This window comes from Jaculus jaculus, chromosome 12, assembly GCF_020740685.1.
Source record: "Jaculus jaculus isolate mJacJac1 chromosome 12, mJacJac1.mat.Y.cur, whole genome shotgun sequence".
NCBI lineage: Eukaryota > Metazoa > Chordata > Mammalia > Rodentia > Dipodidae > Jaculus > Jaculus jaculus.
The window spans coordinates 100,998,290-101,017,613 of NC_059113.1; the positions used below are offsets into that span (position 1 = coordinate 100,998,290).

The 19,324-nt window shown below is 46.9% G+C and overlaps 1 protein-coding gene across 2 annotated transcripts in view; it reads right to left on the reverse strand.

Moving 5' to 3' along the window:
* Nucleotides 1–12,149, reverse strand: part of Rnf175 (ring finger protein 175) — a 57,233-nt gene extending 45,084 nt beyond the window's left edge. Inside the window, exons 1-2 of one of the 2 annotated variants that reach the window (XM_045130512.1) lie at nt 12,053–12,149; nt 538–575 (exon numbers count right to left, since the gene is read on the reverse strand). In XM_045130512.1, the coding sequence (XP_044986447.1) occupies nt 538–575; nt 12,053–12,118 (104 nt within the window). In that variant the 5' untranslated portion in view covers nt 12,119–12,149. Of the gene's footprint in view, nt 1–537; nt 576–8,482; nt 9,333–12,052 lie in introns of those variants that run through there. The other variant, XM_045130513.1, reaches the window with a different exon arrangement.
* Between the last annotated feature and the right edge of the window lie 7,175 nt (nt 12,150–19,324).

A 19,324-nucleotide genomic window follows, 5' to 3' on the forward strand; every position in this document is an offset into this window, starting at 1 on the left:
ATAATATACATACATGTGGTACACTCATAGATGTATGAATCTGTAAGGCAAATGTATCTCAAATGGGTTAACCTATGGGAGTCCTTTGAAAATCACAAGTTAGTATACAAATATAATAAGTATTTCCTATGTTGAAGAGGAAAACATTAACAATTGATTAATGGCAAAGGGAGAAACTTTTCATTTTTATTTCTTTCATATAGTTCTCCCAGAACCCAGTGGTCCCACAGTAGGTCCCAAAACACAGAGGAAATAGTATGTAATGAAAACCAGATGTGCCATGTGCCTAAAATAAATTGAACTTGATACTGCCACATTTTAAAGAATACATTCATCTAGCATTATGTGCTTTATTACACTTAGCAAATAAATAAAATATATGCAGTCTTGGTCCAAATTTAATGTCTTTGTGCTATCTCTACACACGTTCTCTATCCTGGGAAGTTTACAAATAAAATGATGACTTCATTCAATTTCTGAAAACTTTAAGAGGAAAATCTCATTGTTAAAAACAGTTATGAAATATTAATAACTTACTTCCATGAATCATCTATAGAAAGCTTCGCATGAGAGAGCTGAAAAACAACAAGAAAAAGAACCCATATTAAAATTTCCTTCTTAGTATGTATTTTAAGGCATCACGTGAAAACCTAAACTAAGAGAATCTGCAGTGTTCTCTAGTAATGGAAGAACTTAGGATGAAGGTCCTTACAAAACAAAACAAACAAATGAGTAATAACAAAACACCAGCAACTGGGTAATTATTAATAAATATTTGGGGGTAGGAGTGATGGGTATGTGGTTAAAAGTGCTTGCTTGCAAAGCTTGTTGGCTTGGATTCAACACACTAGCCACCCATGTAAAGTTGGACATTTGCAGTAACAAGAGACTCACCACCTACCCACACAAACACGTGCATTCAAATAAAGTAAAAACCAGATAAATATTTGGTTTCTTCCTAGCTTAGAGAACCAGATGTCTTCCATTCCGGTACTTGGTTTTAGCAAACGAGTCTATATTGTGGAGAGTGGTATCCCATAGGTAGCGCCACCCTGGCTTCTGGGACATGATGTATGTGTCCAGTACTCTTAAAAAAATCACGTGCTGGGTGTGGTGGTGCACGCCTTTAATCCCAGCACTTGGGAGGCAGAGGTAGGTGGATCGCCGTGAGTTCAAGGCCACCCTGAGACTGACTACATAGTGAATTTCAGGTCAGCCTGGACTAGAGTGAGACCCTACCTTGGAAAATCAAAAAAAAAAAAAAAAAAATCACATTTGCTGGAGTCAAAAGCCATGTCAGTAGGCAAACATCATCTCCAAGTTCAAGGTTTTAGAGACAGCCTGCCAGAGGCTGTTTTTGTATGGAGCATTGGCATTGTCACTGACCAGAGCCTTATGCTCTTGCAGATTGAGCAGATTCTGCATCCAGTTATTTGAAACCTTTAAATCAACCATTGGAAAGATATAGTAGAGACCATGACAGCTTAATCCCCCATCCAGCAGTGTTAAAAGATACTGTTTGTAACCTCCAAAGACCGTAGAGAAGAGAAGGCAGGCGAGACATTCGCTGTACAAGCTCTTGCTTCTCGCCAAGGCTTTGGCCTGCCTCATTTCAGATGTGGCATGACGAGGGAAGAGGCCTCTCATTGAAGGTAGCCTCAAACCCCGCAGTTCCCACACCTAGCCAACTGAGACTGGGAACCGTCAACTAAGGTGAGAAAGTTAACAGAGGAGGCGAGGAGAGAGTTAGACCGAATTCAAATGCCAACAAGGAAATTTGCCCACAGTAAGCACTGGAAGAGGGGTGGTAAGAAATCAGAACTGAGGGATTTCCGATGCCCACAATCCTCTTCTGGGTATGGAGGAGCAAGAGATGGGACCGTGGGGTTGCAGGATCCGACTGCAAGAGAGTGCTCAGAGCTTGAGACAAGCTGGACTCAGAGCTCCTAAGTCCATCAGCAGAGAAGAGGGACTCAGCAGCCCACCAACACAGCTCCAGAGAAGGGTCAAGCACCCCAAAGTTAGGAAGTCTCACCATTCTCCCACCCCCTACTATCGCCCCACTGCGGTAGCTTGGGTCAGGTATTCCGCAAAGACTCTTGTGTTCTGAGTGCTTGGTTCCAAGGTGGCAGCAGTTTTGGAGGTGGAGCCATGCTGGAGGAGGCGAGTTGTTGGGAGCAGACTTACGGGTGTTAACAGCCGGCTCCCTCTTGCCAGAATTCTCCTGCTCACTTTCCTGCTGCTCTTTTCCACCTGCTGTGGCGGAGGTGATGTCCAGCCTCTGCTCATGCCATGCTTTCTCCTGCCGTCATGGAGCTTCCTCTTGGGACTATAAGTCAAAATAAGCCCTTTCCTCCCCTCAGCTGCTTTTGGTTTGGTGCTTTACGCCAGCAACAAGCAGGTGACTACAACACCCATGGATTGTGAGATCCACTGTGGTGAATATGGCAGAATGTGGACCCTGGTGTGGCATCCATGCTGGGCAACAGACTTCCAGCTGCATGGAGCAGGAAGACAGTGGCAGAGGCGTGGTGTGGGAGTCGAGGCGGAGAGATCCTCAGCATCTTCCTTCAGGGAGGAGCTCTGTGATCACAGGGAGTCTGTGATGGCACTTGGCGCCATGCCCTGGTGGACAGAGCGAGGTTGAACACGGGGTGGGCTCTCCCCAACACAGAAGAAGCATTGACTGACAGTATGATACTATTTAGTTTTGTTGCTCATTTGTGTTTACATATTTTTGATATTTAATTTCTATTTTCTATTTTTATATGCATATGTGTTTTTAACTTTTAAAAAATTGTTTTACTTTTTCTTATATAAACATTTTTGCACTTTAAGTGCTCATTTGAAATGATGTCACTTCTATTTTGTTGGAAAGAGCTCTGGCCTGTTCTTGTTTTCTCTAAGCCCAATATATTCAACTTAATTTTTTTTTGTTTTATTCTTATTTATTTTGAGAGCGACACACAGAGAGAAAGAGGGAAAACGAGAGAGAGAAAGAAAGAATGGGTGCACCAGGGTCTCCAGCCACTGAAAACGAACGCCAGATTCCAAACCTAGAGAAAGAAATAGACATCCAAACACAGGAAGGACTTAAAACTTAAAACAGATATGACTAGAAATGAATCTCAGCATGTCATATCTTAGTGAAGATGTTATAAACATAAAGCAGTCCCCCCAGGAGCCTCTAAAAGCTGTAAGAGAAAAATGCCGGAAGGAGTCAGAAAACATCAGAATAATGAGAGGCCTGCCGTCAGTAACCCTAAAAACTAGGAAAGCACAGAATAATATATTTTAAGCCCTGAAAGTAAATAATTGTCAGCCAAAATTCCTATACCTAGCAAAATTATCCATTGATGTTAATGGAGTGTGTGGTTTGTCTCAGATATCCCCACAGACTCATCTGTTTTGAATGCCTGGCAACATAGGAGGTGGAGTCTTGCTGAAGGAGGTATGTTGCTGGCGATACTGGAACTTTCTTAACCTCGGGCTTGCCAGTGTTCGTTCAGCGCATGCTCGCTCTCTCTCTCTCTCTCTCTCTCTCTCGCTTGCTCGCTTGCTACTGTTTCCCACCTGCTGTGGCAGAGGTGATGTCTAGCCTCTGCTCATGCCATGTTTTCCCTTGTCGTTATGAAGCTTCCCCTTGAGACTGTAAGTCATAAAAACGCCTTTCCTCCCATCAGCTGCTTTTGGTTGGGTGTTCTGTCCCAGTAACAAGAAAATAACTATAGCATGGAGCAATAAGAGTACTTAAAGTACAAGCTAAGGCAATTCAGGACAATCAAGCCAGCACTGTAGAAAATTCTTACGGAATACTATACAAAGAGGAAGAAGAAGGACAGCTTTGTAGGAGAGGATACAGGAAAGAATATATTTCATGAGAGTGAGAGATAAAAAGAGGAGATCTGGGGAGGAGTTAGTTGTGTCTACCACAGCAAACCAGCAAACATCCAACTCTACCAGGAGAGGTGAAAAAAGAACTACCAATTAACTAACCAACCAGAGCAATAGTAATTACAATCTTGAATGCAGATGTCCTTGATCAATTAAAAGACACAGACTAACTGACTGGATTACAAAACTAGGTCCAACCATCTGCTGCCTCCAAGAAACTCACATAACTACATCCAAAACCTGAGAGTCAAAGGTAGGAAGTCAAACCACCAAGGAAACAAGCTGGTATAGTAATTGCTGCATTATCTGATAAACACCAAATCAAAACTTGTCAGAGAAGATGAGAAGGCCAACTAAATATCTGAAAAAGAATTAATTTATTCATCAAGTGGAGGTAACTATTATAAATATTTATGCACCAAATTTGGGGACCTCCAATTTCATAAAAAATACACTGAAAAGCAGACTTGGCCACACACACAGTAAGAGCAGGAGACTTCAGTGTTCCACGCCTCACATCTAAATAGGTTTTCCCAACTGAAAATCAGCAAAGGAACTCAAGAGCTAAATTATACCTAAGTCAACCTGGAGTTCATTTGCAGTGGCTGGAGTCCTTGGTGTGCCCTTTTTCTCTCTGTGTGTCTCTGTCTCTCTTCTCTCTATCTCTTTTTGCTTGCAAATAAATATAAATTTTTTTAAATGAAAAATAGGGCTGGACAGATGGCCCAGGTTCAATTCCCCAGGACCCATGGAAGCCAGATGCACAGGTGGTACATGCACGTAGAGTTCATTTGCAGTGGCCACTCTCTGTCTTGCTCCCTCTTTCCAAATAAATAAAACATTTATTTTTAAATGTTTTAACTTTATTTATTTATTAGAGAGAAGGAGAAAGGCAGAGAGATGGAGAGAGAGAATGGGCACATCAGGGCCTCCAGCCACTGCAAACAAACTCCAGACACATGTGCCCCTTTGTGCATCTGGTTTATGTGGGTCCTGGGAAATTGAACCGGGGTCCTTTGTCTTTGAAGGCAAACACCTTAACCGCTAAGCCATCTCTCCAGCCCAAAATGTAAAATATTAAAAAAAAATGAAAAACGGAGTGCCCATAGGACCCAACTATGCCATCCCTGGACATGTACAAAAGGACTATATATACATCATCCCACAGAGGTGCTTGCACATCCAAGTTCATTGCTACTTTGTTCACAACAGCAAGGAAATGGAATCAGGCTAGATATCAGACACCAGGTGACTGAACAATGAAAATGTGGGACCTGTACATGACTGGATTTTTTTTTCAGCCTTAAAGAAAAATGGAGTTATGAAATTGGCAGAAAAATGGAAACTATTCCATTAAGTGAGTTAACCCAGAATCAGAAAGGCAGACTCTCATATGAGTACCCTAGCTTCTCATTACAATATTCACATAGGGACGAACTGTGGGCAGAGGCCAGCAAACTAGAAACGAACCCATGAAATGCGGGGGGCTGGGGGAGGGAGGCTTTAAGGGAGGCGTGGAGAGAGTCCAAGAACACACATGGCATGGAAATGGGAGCAGGCACACTGGTCTGTGTGGATGGGGTGGAAAGGCAGAGTGAAGAAGGAGGGAAAGGAGATGGGGAGAGGAATGTGGAGGGGAAATCAACCCAGAGCAAGTCTGCATGAGAATGCCACAAGGAAGCCTGTAACTTGGTATGTTCATTTTAAAATGTTAACAATAGGCCTCAATTTCTCTTACCTACCATGTGTTTGTGGCTTTATTCTAATCCCTCTTTAGAAGTCTCAGTTTCTTTCTGTTTTTTTAATTTTTTTATTATTTTATTTGAGAGACACAGAGAGGGAGGGAGAAAGAAAGAAGCAGAGAGAGAGAGAGAGGGAGAGAGGGAATGAGAATGGGCACATCAGGGCCTTCAGCCACTGCAAACTCCAGACACATGTACCAGCTTATGAATCTGGCTTATGTAGGTCCTGGGGAGTTGAACCTGGTTCCTTTGGCTTTGCAGGCAAATGCCTTGACCACTGAGCCATTTCTCCAGTCCACCCCAGTTTCTCTTAAGTGAGCTTTCCACATGCTGGCAGCTTTACTCTGGTCTCTCTTTGGCCTCAGTTTCCCTTAACTCCCAATCTCTCCTTAAATAAACCCCACAATTTGTGATTTCCCTCTAGATAAACTTATTAATTCATAATTTGAAAAAGTTGAGTTGGAGAGATTGTTTAGCAGTTAAGACACTTGCCTGCAAAGCCAAAGGACCCAGGTTCAATTACCCAGGATCCACTTAAGCCAGATGCAGAAGATGGCACATGCATCTGGAATTTGTTTGCAGTGGCTGGAGGCTCTGGCACGAACATTCATTCTCTCAAATAAATACAAAATAAAACTATTTTTTAAAAGTTAACAATAAAATGATTGGTAGAGAATAGAAAAAAAAGTTACAGAAATCTAGTATGAACAAGATTTTCTCCCCATATGCTTTCTTTAGATGGTGTGAGCAATTCTGACAGATGGTTCAGTCTAGGATTTCTCCAGTCCAAGGTAAATGGGCTTCATGGGAGCACTTGTGCGAGACAGAGGCATTAGGGATTCCCTTAAAAGAGAAAACGAGACTCTGGATGACTGATAAGTGTCTCAGATAGGTTTAGGAAATGTTTATACGAGGCCAGAGCTCTGTGGGCGATGCCAGGAAATAAGAAGTAGCTGTTTTAGTGGTTGGCACTGGTGGCTAGTCCATGGCTTCCATAGGTGAGACCTTAGAGGGAGCTGCTGGGCTCAAGTGCCAAGTTCTAGAAGCAAAGCAACTTTTAAGGGGTGGCAGTGTCCCAGTCTTTTTTCTTTGAGAGGTCTCCCCTTGAGGACACCTGCTTCATACGAGAAAATATTGGATGGGTTTGGAGCCCCAAGCCACGAGGCCATCTAGTACAACGTAACACCCAACAGTGAGCCTCCTAGTTCTTTGGTAATGACCTTGAACATATATCATTAACTTGGAGTTTGCCAATTGATCATTTCCTGATTAGATGCGGAAGGCTGACGTAATCACTATTTCTACGTGCTTCACTGGAGTACTGTGATCTCAGATAAGAAGCCATCACAGGAGAATCCTGTTAGGAAAGTGTTTCAAGACTCAAGTAAAAACAAGGTGTTTTGGGGACAAAAGGGTTAGTCAAAAATGTACACTTGCCCCCTTCCTTCCTGCATACTACCCACAAGAAAAGCATCAAGACGAGATTAGCATAAACCTCCATATGAGACAGGGTCCGAGCAATCATCTTCAAGAGCCACAAGCAGACAGTCTAAGGACAACGAGGTGACAGGGCACTGTCACAGGACAGCAGAGGGAGGTTGATGATGCCAAGACCTCAGGAGAGTGGGGGTGGGGGAGCTGAGTGGTCCTGGTCTTATGGAGAGGGGTGCACATGGCATTAACAACTCCTGGGTAGAGACAGAGCCAGGACGCCCCTCCAGCACAATACAGTGGCTAATGCTGAGCCCCAGAGCCAGCGGGGGGCCTGTGCAGAGAGGGCACATTGTGCCCCGGGTCATATGGCACCAGAGTCCCCTCGGCTGTCACAAAGCTTCATTCCCTGATGAGGCCACAGGTTCCACGTTAGAAAACAACTCAAAACAAAACCCAAAAAAAGGGATTTAAAAGATTTGTTAAAATAAGTTCTTGTCTCTTTATTTCCCAAAGAACTACTTTGAAAGTGCGGTAACAGATTGAGTGACGATTGACTACAGACAGAGAAGGCCAAGAGACCAAGCTGGCAACCCCCAGAGCAGACAGGAGGAACATGGTCCCCCAGTCCTTGGTGGCTGGATGGCACTTTGGTGGATCGGCAGCCAAGGCTGTTAGGGCAGACGGACTTATTGGGCACACGGCATGTGGACTCTACTTTGGAGCTTTCTGCCTGGGCATGTGAGACACAGACGTGCCCACTTAGCTGGGAATGGAGGCAGCCCGATCCACTTCTCTGTATGGGAGACCAGGCGTTGATTCTGGGGAAACCCTTTCTTCCAGGAGACAAGCCCTGCAGCTGTGAACGGGACGGGTTGGTGTGGTCACTGATGGCAGGAGGAAGCCTCTCGGAGCCTGAGGGAAAAATGACAGAGGGCAGCCAGATGCCACCCGCCCCCACTCTTACTTTCACTCTTCCCTCCTTTAAAATGAAAGAGTGAGGGGCTGGAGAGATGGCTCAGCGGGTAAAGGTGGTTGCTTGCAAAGCCAAACAGTATGGGTTCAATTCCTCAACACCCATGTAAAGCCAGACGCATAAAGTGGTACATGCATTTGGAGTTTGTTTGCCGTGGCAGGAGGTCCCGGAGTACCCATTCTCAGTCTCTCTGTGTCTGCTGTTCTCTCTGCCTCTATCTCTCTCATAAATAAGTCAATAAATAAATGTAAGAGTGATGCCACTAAAAGAACTGGCAATTGGCATAGAAAGAATTCCATGGCATTATATGAAAAATCTATGCTTCAAAGTCATTTGAAGTCCTTGACATGGCTCCTAAGGACCTGCCCTGTGTTCATGGCCCTGATATACCCTCTGCTGCAGCCAAACATTCCCATTCCCCATGCCCAGCCAGCCTTACCCATTGCACTCCACTTCCCATAGGAAGCCCTTTGGGTTGAGCCCCTCAAATATCACCGTCTTGTCCTGAGCAGCGTCACCAGAATGCACAGGTGATGTTTTTCCTTATTTGAGTCTTCAAGAGGATCGGCTGAGTCACATCACACCGATGCATTCCCATGTCTGGCACACAGTGGCACACCCTCAACCGATGTATCGGAAGAAATGCCACTTTCCTGCCATTGGTTTTCGTAACCTGAGCTGCTGGGTCCAAACTTACACCCCCACTTTCACCACGTCCCTCACCAAATACATGTTAGCAAAAATCTTCCCGAGTGGCAAAGCCCGAACAATGAACTCAGAAACTGTTGATGCCCTGCGGCCTCATGTAAGTGGGAGCAAGGGCTCTATTCATTGACGAGCAATTCCTGCTGCAGGGTATGACAAAATTAAAGTCAAACATTTGAAAGCAGGTTGAGGGAGGCCCAAAATGCCAGAACATGGGGGTAGGACAAGGCTTCAGTCACGTCTACCTCCAGGTGAACTTCTAATCCAGTGCCAGGACAATATCCTGGATTCCATGTGAGAGCTGTTGGTGTCATCGGAGCAGAAAGTTCAGTCCTATAGCTAGCCACAGGATCATCTCACCTCCGGCCTCTGTTGCTCAAGAATTTCCTTCTTTATTCTTACCCTTGCCCTTTTCTTTTCTGACGACTGCTTTATGGGTTATTTTGTTTCTGTTGTTGGTTTATTGGTCTTTGCTTTCCTTCCCTGAATCGAACCCGGGGCTTCACACGCTAAGAAGAACTGTCCCACGGGGCTGCTGCATCAGCGCGTGTATCGTGTCAATCACTTAATCCCGTTCTTTTAAGACATTTTGTTGTCCAGCCTGTATCAGCCTAAATTCTTGGGAAATAAAAACACACTAATATGAGCCTCCCTTCCTGTCTGTGGTTTGTTTTTTTTTTTTTGCCTCTAGAACTTGTTTGAAATCTATAGACTCCGGATCACATTTCTGCCCACCTGAAGCTTGCGTCTCTCAGGTTGTAAATCTGATGTGCACAGTTAAACTCCTTTCCTAATCAATTCGTGCCTCAGTTTCTCTTCCATGTCAACAGGTCCAGGCTGCAAGGGGAGGGAGATGGTGCCCCACAGCAGGGAATACTTTTAGAGGTGAAGTGGGTCCTCTTAGGAGAAACCAGAGCCAGCCTCAGGTGAGCAGAAGGAACTGCTTAACCCACACCCTTGGCTCTCCTGCCGTTCAGCGTCGAGGAGTTTCAGACGCATCCAATAAGCCGTAGAGCATGCAGCCGGGGAAGGGAGGGTTGGGACCAGGGAGGTGGTATTTGCCTAGGAAGGGAGCTTGGATACCAGCTCACTGATGTTGGATGTCATTTTTCTTTCAATCATTCACTGATTCACTCAATAACTATGCATTGAGGACTTCAAACTCTGGGGACTGGAGAGTCAGCAGCTAGCCAGGCAGACTATGTGCCAGCTCGCCTGACTTGATGCCGATGGAGTCTCTCAAGACAACCAGAACCACAAGTAGGGCATGCTTAAGGTGGTGATAAACGACTAGAAAATAGGATGAGGTTGACAGCGTTGGGGCGATACCATACATAGTCTCGTGAGTAACTGTGCTGATTTTTATGACCCGGGGTCTTATGAAGCTTGGTTGAAACCACTTCTCACACATTACCCTGGGGTCTGGCACAGAGTCTGGGGACAGGACAGACATTGCCTTCCTGACAGACTTCCTTGTTGGTAATGCCTTGGCCACAGCCAGCTTGCAACGAGGGATTAAAGGAAACCTGTGAGTCCTCCTCAGAAACAGTTAAGAGAGGCAAGTCCCTCCTTAGGGCAGTGGGCAAAGCAGTGATGCCAGTCTTAAGGAAGAGCACAGCTTGTCACTACAAGGTCCTCTGAGCTTCCTGGCCCACAGAGTTCTCAGTTCATAGTCTGTTTTGGACGATACGGGGTTGAAACCACCAAGAACATTGTAGAGCTAATAGTTCCTCTGTTTTAGAAAAGGAAGCCCACATGTAATGCTTGGCACGGAAGATTCTCTTTGCTATAAGCCTCGCGAACCTTGGGTATTACCATCATAATAGATACCCTCCTTCCTGCCATTTCTCATGGCCACTCCCCATTAAAAAATATTTTATTTATTTATTTATGAGATAAAAAGAGACAGAGAGAATGGGCATACCAGGGCCTCCAGCCACTGCATAGGAACTCCAGACACATGTGCCTCCTTGTGCATCTGGCTTACGTGGGTCCTGGAGAATTGAACCAGGGTCCTTAGGCCTTAACCGCTAAGCCATTTCCCAAGCCCTCCCCTCCCCCCATTTTTTGTTTCACTTCCAAACAACTTGGTACTTCTAGTCCATTCCTCTGGAATTCTAATGCCCTTTCTTTTCTTTTTTTTAAAATAATTTTAATTAATTATTTATTTATTTGATAGCAACAGACAGAGAGGAAGAGGGAGAGGGAGAGGGGGAGAGAGAGAGAGAGAGAGAGAGAGAGAGAGAGAGAGAGAGAGAATGGGCGTGCCAGAGCCTCCAGCCACTGCAAATGAACTACAGATGCATGTGCCCCCTTATACATCTGGCTCATGTGGGTCCTGGGGAATCGAGCCTTGAACCGGGGTCCTTAGGCTTCACAGGCAAGCGCTTAACCACTAAGCCATCTCTCCAGCCCTGCCCTCTCTTTTCTATATGGACAAACCTTCTCACCCAGTTCAGACCTTTTCCCCCAGTGGAAGGCAGTCCCTTGCTTCTAAGGGTTTCCTATATCTTGTTGCTTGTGTCTTCTTCTTGAGGCTATGAGCTCTTGAGGAAAAAAAAAAAAAAAAAAAAAAAAAAGCCCAGCTGTCCTTTTGTACCCCTGCATCCCCGGGGCACCCCACGCGGCCACCAGCCCAGCTCCTAGTACCCACCAGAGCCTACACATTGTCCCGTGAGCTGAAAATGCAGTAAGATTGGGTTTGCAGCCCAGGCTTGTGGGAAGAGGCCAGGACTAGCCCAGTGGAACTGCGGCGCCCTGGAGCTAATAAGACACATTCATTGAAGACAGGGCCCAACTTCGAGACATACAAAGCCCAGCCATGTACCCTTCAAGGAGCCATCCGGCTCAGGAACTGTCTGAGAATCTCAGGGTCTGGCCAGAAGCCCCTGAGGTTTGAGGCCTGTCCTCCAAGGCCCACTCAGGCCTTCACCTGTACGTAGGCCCTGAGGACTGCAGCCCAGGAGAGAGGAGGCAGCCAGCTGCGGGGAGTGCGAATGAATGGGGATCTCTTGGAAGAGAGAGTGGACAGGGACAGGATGATGGCGCAAAGGGAAAAAGCAAAAGCAGAAAAATAACAACGCAGGTTGGGGGGCGGGGGAGGCAGGCAGGGGGAGGGGATCCCATGCTCCAACGCAGCATCTTCCAGAAGGTTATCCAGCCCTGCACGGCATGCACACCCCCGGTGGACGGGGTCTGGGAGGCCAGCCCAGGCTCTGTCCCCCCAGGCCTTGAGTGTCCGGGGTCCCTGGCCGCGATGGGGTGGGGGGGGATCCCCCAGGCTCCACCCCGCCGCCGCCGGTACCTGCTCATGCTGCGGGGGCGCCTCCAGCACGGCCGCCCCCCGGCGCGCCGCCGCCCGTGCAGCCATCACCGGAGCGAGTGGCTGGTGCGTCCCAGGCCCGGGGTCCCTCGGGTGGCGGTGGACGCGAGGCGGCGGCGGCGGCGGCGCTGCGCGGAGCTGTGCGGTGCGTGCGCTTGGCCGCGCGTCCCTGCGCCCGCACCTCCTCCTCTGCCACCTCCTCCTCTGCCACCTCCTCCTCTTCCTCCTCCTCTTCCTCCTCCTCCTCCTCCTCCTCCTCCTCTCTCCTCTTCCTCCTCCTCCTCCTCCTCTCCCTCCTCCTCCTCCTCCTCCTCCTCCGGGGTCGCGGGCGCCGCGCCCGCGCGGTGAGGTCCTCCCTGTTCTTTGAGCCGGAGAGCTCAGGTGATGGAGAGACCTGAGTCCCGCCCGTGCCTTCCGCTGGACCTGAAGTGACAGGGCTGGAAGCGGAGGGGGGGGGGTCCCCAGAAGGTAGAAAGAGATATAAGAATTCTCAGAAAAATGAGAGATGGGGATGGGAGAGAGAGAGACAGAGAGAGACAGAGACAGAGAGGAGGGAAGGAGAGTAACATAGAAGGAGGGAAAGGGGCAAGGGAGGAGAGGAGGAAGAGAGGGGAAGGTAGAAGAGAGAGGGGTGATGCTGGTGGTGGGGGCGGAGGAGCTGAGGGAGGGGTTGGGAAACAGAGAGGAACAGAGAGAAAGACTTCCCTATCAGGACACGGCGCCATGCGTGCCAATTAGCACAGACTGGGGTTCCTAACGCTAAGATATTGGACCCTGGCTACATCAGCTCTTGTCTCTTTTACTGGGTTCCTTGCTTCTCTAGCACCTGGAAAGATTATAAAGTGTCCCTGGGGGATGGCTCGGGGGTTAAAGGTGCTTGCTTGCTAAGTATGTGGCCTGGGTTCGATTCCCCAGCACCCTCTTAAATGTGTAAGCATCTGGTACTTGTTTGCAGCAAGTCCTGGCCCTCCAACCTCCCCGCACACATGTGAGTAAAACTATATATATGATAGCCTTTTTCCTTTATTTGCTAGACAGAGAATGAGTGGGTGCACCAGAGCCTCTAGCCACTGCAAGTGGACTCCAGATGCATGTACCACCATGAGCATCTGGATTATGTATGCTCTGGGGAATCAAACCTCCGTCCTGTGGGAAGTCATGCCCCTTCTATCTTCAGGGAGACACCTAGTCCCGAACCTGCGCACAATGAGGAAACGCACAGTTAACTCGTATGGCCTGCAGCGTGTGGCTTCCTTCATCCCAGCTCATGGTGCCTCCTGTTTTCCATCACCCACAGGAGATGAAAATGGAGATTAACTGGCCAGTAAGACGAGGGACATTTCTGCTGCTGGGAGACTGATGGCCTAGTAGCCGGCAGGGAGAAATAAACATCCGAGGACCACTATGGAGGGGAGGTTGTAAGCTTGCCAGCTTAGCCTCACCAGAATATGGAAGGTTTGTCACAGCTCCCATTTCTGGGCCCACCCAGCTATTCTGGTGCCTGGGGTCTCTGCTGAGGCATGAGAATTTGCTGTTGTTGTTGTTTATTAAATTAAATTTATTTATTTGCAAGGGGTGGGGAGAGGAGACAGACAGAAAATGAGAATGCCAGGGCCTCCGGCCACTGAAAACAAACTCCAGACGCATGTTCCATTTTGTGCATCCGGCTTTACGTGGGTACTGGGGAATTGAACCCAGGTCCTTAGGCTTTGCATGAAAGTGCCTTAACTGCTGAACCATCTCTACAGCCCAAGAACTTTTATTTATTTTTAAAATATTTTTGTTTTTATTTATTTATCTGAGAGCGACACAGAGAGAGAGAGATAGAGAGAAAGAGAGGGAGGTACGGAAGCTTGTTGAAGGGCTGAGCATGTGCCTCAGTGGCACAACACTTGCCAACATGTGGGAGGTTCTGGGAGAAAAATGAGTATTGACATTTCAAAGAAAGTAGGTTTTACAGTGTTGGAATTTGATCCCAGAGAAGTGTGATTCCACTGTCTGTGATCTTAATCACTCAAGGAAGAGGTTGCACAAGCCAGCAGGGGCCAGGTCAAGAAGGTCTGTATAAGTCACGTTAAATAGTGTGGACCATGGCTCAGGAGAATGGAAGTCATTTCCCAGGTTGTTTTTTCTTTAAAAAAAGATATGTATTTATTTATTTATGAGAGGAAGAGAGAGAGAGAGAGAAATATGAGAATGAGTATGAGCAAGACAGGGCTTCCTGCCACTGCAAATAAACTCCAGATGCATATGCCACTTTGTGCATCTGGCTTTACGTGGGTACTTTTCAAGCAAGTGTCGTTAACCTCTCAACCATCTTTCCAGCCCCATTACACGGGATTTTTTTTTTTTATTGACAACCTCTATATGTGTACACTATACACCATGATAAAAATTCCCTCCCACCATCCTTCCCCTATCTTCCCCCGACCAAGTCCCTTCTTCCCAAGTAGCCCCTGGTCTATTTTGATGTCATCCTTTTTCCTCTTATTATGCAGGTCTTCTGTACTCAGTATCAGCCACTGTGGCAATCAGAACGGATCACTGATTTCCCAGTGAGTTGGGCACGGGGCCAAGGAGCTGTGGTTGGATAGGGTTTGCGTGTGTCCCCAAAGAATCATGAGTTCTAGCTTAGTCCTCAGTGTGCTGGGGTGGAGACGGCAGAACCTCCGAGAAGCGGGGCCTCGTGGCATTCACTGGGCCATAGGGGCGACTCTCGGAAGGGTTTCACGTAATACCCTCAGGACACTGGTTAGTTTCCATAAGAGCAAATTATCATACAAAGCGCAAGTCTGGCCCTTGACTCTTGCTGGTTTCCTGTCTTACCATTATGACATCATCTATCATAGGACCCTCACCAGAGGTGGAACAAATGTGGCTAGCCAATCCTGGACTTGCAACCTTCAAAAACTTTGAGCTGTGTCGGGCATGGTGGCTCACACTTTTAATCCCAGCACTCGGGAGGCAGAGGTAGGAGGGTCACTGTGTGTTCGAGGCCACCCTGAGACTCCATAGTGAATTCCAGGTCAGCCTGGGCCAGAGTGAGACCCTACCTCAAAAAACCAAAAAAAAAAAAAGTGAGCTGAATAGCCCTGTTTTCTTTTCTTTTTTTTCCTTTCCTTTCCTTTCCTTTCCTTTCCTTTCCTTTCCTTTCCTTTCCTTTCCTTTCCTTTCCTTTCCTTTCCTTTCCTTTCCTTTCCTTTCCCCTTCCTTCCTTCCTTTCTCCTCCCTCCCTCCCTCCCTCCCTCCCTCCTTCCCTTCCTTCCTTCCTTCCTTCCTTCTCTCCTTCTTCTTCTCTTCTTTTTTTTTTGAGGTAGGGTCTCACTCTAGCCCAGGCTGACCTGAAATTCACTATGTAGTCTTAGGGTGGCCTCGAACTCTTGGCGATCCTCCTACCACTGCCTAAGTGCTGGGATCACAGGTGTGTGCCACCACACTGGGCAGCCTTGTTTCTTGTACTTATCCTGTACTTTTCCTATACTTATACTATTTTTTTTTTGTATTTGTACTTTTCCTGTACCTATCCTCAGGTATTTTGCTATTATGACAGACAATAGATTGATAAACAAGGATAATTAGTTTGCAACTTTGTTTACCAAACCAAATGATCGGCAGGGCACTCTGTCTTAATTTCAGGGATAGATGAGCTGTCTTCCTGTTTCTTGGTGCTGTTATCTTCAGTGTATTAGCCACTGCCTGTTCATCCTTCTCCATTGAGATCCCCGAGTTGATGATGATTATACAATATAATAAATGTTTGGGGCTGGAGAGATGGCTTAGCGGTTAAGCGCTTGCCTGTGAAGCCTAAGGACCCTAGTTCGAGGCTTGGTTCCCCAGGTCCCACATTAGCCAGATGCATAAGGGGGCGCACGCATCTGGAGTTCGTTTGCAGAGGCTGGAAGCCCTGGTGTGCCCATTCTCTCTCTCTCCCTCTATCTGTCTTTCTCTCTGTGTCTGTCGCTCTCAAATAAATAAATAAAAAATATTTAAAAAAATAAATGTTTGAATGTGGCAGAGGTGTTGAAAAACACAGTGAGTGATAAGAATAGCTACCAATTAAATATGGTTCGTTTTTGGGGGAATGAACAAACAGACTTATGGAACACAGTAGAGAGACCCAAGATGTCCCATGAGTGTATGGGAAACTAGCTTCATGAGGAGAATGGTTCCTCAGCAGGGGAAGGATGAGTTGTTTACTGCCTGGCTTATCCATATGAAGATCTTATGCTATACCAAGATAAAGCCTATGTTCGAACGTGAATGGTTAAGAAGACAATTGGGAAAAAGAAAATGTGTCAGGATAAGAAAAAATACATTAAGCTACAACCATTCAGAAGGACAAGCCACGAAGGCAAAGAATTAATACCTTAGTCTAGGTTAAAATTGACAATCTCTGTGTAGCAGGAAGTTATTAAAAATGGTCAGGGCTTGGAGAGAGGGCTTAGCAGTAAAGGGTGCTTACTGGAAATCCTGATGGTCTGGGTTCCATTCCCCAGTACCCATGTAAAGCCATATGCACAAAATGGTGCGTACATCTGGAGTTCATTTGCAAAAGCAACAGGATCCTAGTGTGCCCATTCCCCCTTCTCTCTCCTTGAAAATAAATAAAATACTTTTTTTCCCCCCTAAAAAAGAAGCAGACTGTGGTCCAGGAGAACATATTTGTGGATATGTGACTGACAAAGAATTAGTTTTCAGAACAAATAGACCTGCTGAAAATTAGCACGCAGCCTTGATTCCAGGGCATCAAGTGTCTTCTCCTTGCCAGGACAAAATACACCGCCTGAAGCAGTTTACAGAAGGAAAGGGTTGATTTCAGCTTCCAGTTTGGGGGGTAGAGCCCATTATGGTGGGGAAAACATGACGGGCCAGGCGGCTCGTGTCCCACTGCCCTATCAGCTGGAAGGAAGTGGAAAGAGCAAGTGTCGTAGACTGCTTCACATTGCTGGGATGAACTTCTAAACAGACCCAGTTCATAGGAGCAAGAGACTTATTTTAACTTGCGGATCTAAGGGGAAGTTCCTTCCTTCTATGGCAGAAGAAGCTTCCTCCCATTCACGAAGCCAAGCAGAGAGAGAAACAGCCACGAGCCAGCAAACACCAAAAAGCAGCAAACACAAGCCCACAGCGAGCAGCAAGCTCAGACTGCTCTGCACACCCTTGGGCCAGAGTTCACCTTAGAGCTAGACCCCAGGATCCACCCTCACTGGCACTTTCTCCAGGAAGGCATCTGGAGACATGAGTTATAAGCTTAATATGTTACCTGAGTCTATGGGGGGGGGGGGAGCATACATTCAACCTACCACAGCAAGCAAGCAATAAGGCTGGCTGTAACACCTCATCGCCTGCCTTCAGTGACACACTCCCTCTAGCAAGGTTTCTCTTCCTAAAGGTTCCTTCCTGAAGCATTCTGCCAACTGAGGATTAAGTATTCAAACACATGAGTGTATGGGGGGACACTGTACATTGAAATGACCACACCTTGCTACTCAGGAGTCTGAGGCAGAAAAATTCACAAGTGTGTGTTCAATTCAGGGCTGACCTGGGAAACTATAAGATTCTGTCCCAAAATAAAACATAGAGAGAGGGCTGGAGGTATAGCATAGCAGTAGAACTCTACACGGCTATAAATCCAATCTCCAAGAAATAAACTTTGTAAAAAATAAAAGCAAACAAAAAGAAAAAAAAAACAATTAAAAATGCACAGGTCAGTAGAAAATAGACAAAAGATAAGCCAGTTTGAAGGATAAAAATGCTTTTTAATTTCAAGGGAATTAATAATTGCATTTATGTATATGTAAGCTAATCTTGAATGCACACCCGAGAGGAATCTATGGAAGGAATTAAACTACTTATTCCACAGTGGCTCCTTCCATCTTTCTACTTATGTCCTGACCACTCATTAATTCTCCTTTCTGCTGGCTTTCTGGGGGCAACTGCACTGCTTTGGGCTAAGGGCATCCCCTTATGATTGCATCTTGTAAAACTCCACTGTATTGTCATACAAAATTAATTTGCCTTCAACTCCCCCCCCGCCCCCCCCCCCCCACCGATATTGACACACAAAATGTGAGGTTAATCTCTAGCCTTAAGATAATGTGAATGATCTAGAATGTGTCTGCTCAGGTCCATTGTGAGCAGGACATAGAAGGGAAGTCTGGTGGGAGATGTGGATGGCAGATTTGGTCTCTGTGGAAGCCAAGGTGTTCAACTGAATGCCCCTCAGACAGTGACCCTATCCACAAGCTTGACCGATCCGATCGCAGGAATTTGTGTGAAAGTGGTACCAAGAATTCTGGATTCAGGGGCTGAAGAGGTGGCTCGGCAATTAAATGCGCTTCCTGTGCAGAGGCGGGGAGGGGGGGTCGGAGAGAGGCTCAGGTTTGCATCTCGGATCTCACATACACAAACAGCTGGGTGTGGCCATGTGCACCTGTTACCCCAACCTCACAGAAGGCGAACAGAGAGCAAGGGACTGCTGGCCCAGGTTTGTACAAAACAGCCAGCGCCTGTATTGGTAAAAGGCTCCAGCCCCAAATGAGAATGAGAGGAAGAGATGTGGAGCAGGACCACTGAGCCGCCACGACGCCGGCAAGCACAGGACATAACACAAGGGCGCCGTGGTACGTGGAACTGACGTCCCCTGGCGGACTTTAACTTGGATTTCCAGCTGCCTGGCTGGACCAAGCATCACTGTGGGTGGATCCTGGGCTCTAGCCCTAAGGTGTTACTGGGGGTGGATCTGAATTCCAGCCTAAGGGGTACAGAGTGCTTGAGCTCAGCCTGGGGGTCCCAGAGCAGGAGGGTTTTGGGTGGTGCTGGTGGTGGGTTTTCACACACACAGAAAGAGTTCCAGACTCAGGGCTGGAGAGATGGCTTAGCAGTTAAGCGCTTGCCTGTGAAGCCTAAGGACCCCGGTTCGAGGCTCGGTTCCCCAGGTCCCACGTTAGCCAGATGCACAAGGGGGCGCACGCGTCTGGAGTTCGTTTGCAGAGGCTGGAAGCCCTGGCGCGCCCACTCTCTCTTTCTCTCCCTCTATCTGTCTTTCTCTCTGTGTCTGACGCTCTCAAATAAATAAATTAAAAAAAAATTAACAAAAAAAAAGAGTTCCAGACGCAGTTATTTTTGGAGCCTTGGGACAGCTTGTTCTTAATGGCATTCGTCACTGAAGCCAAGTCTCACATTGGCTGCATAGAGTTGACCAAACTAAGTCCTTTTTAGTCACCAACCCTTACCCCATCAGCCTGACTAGAC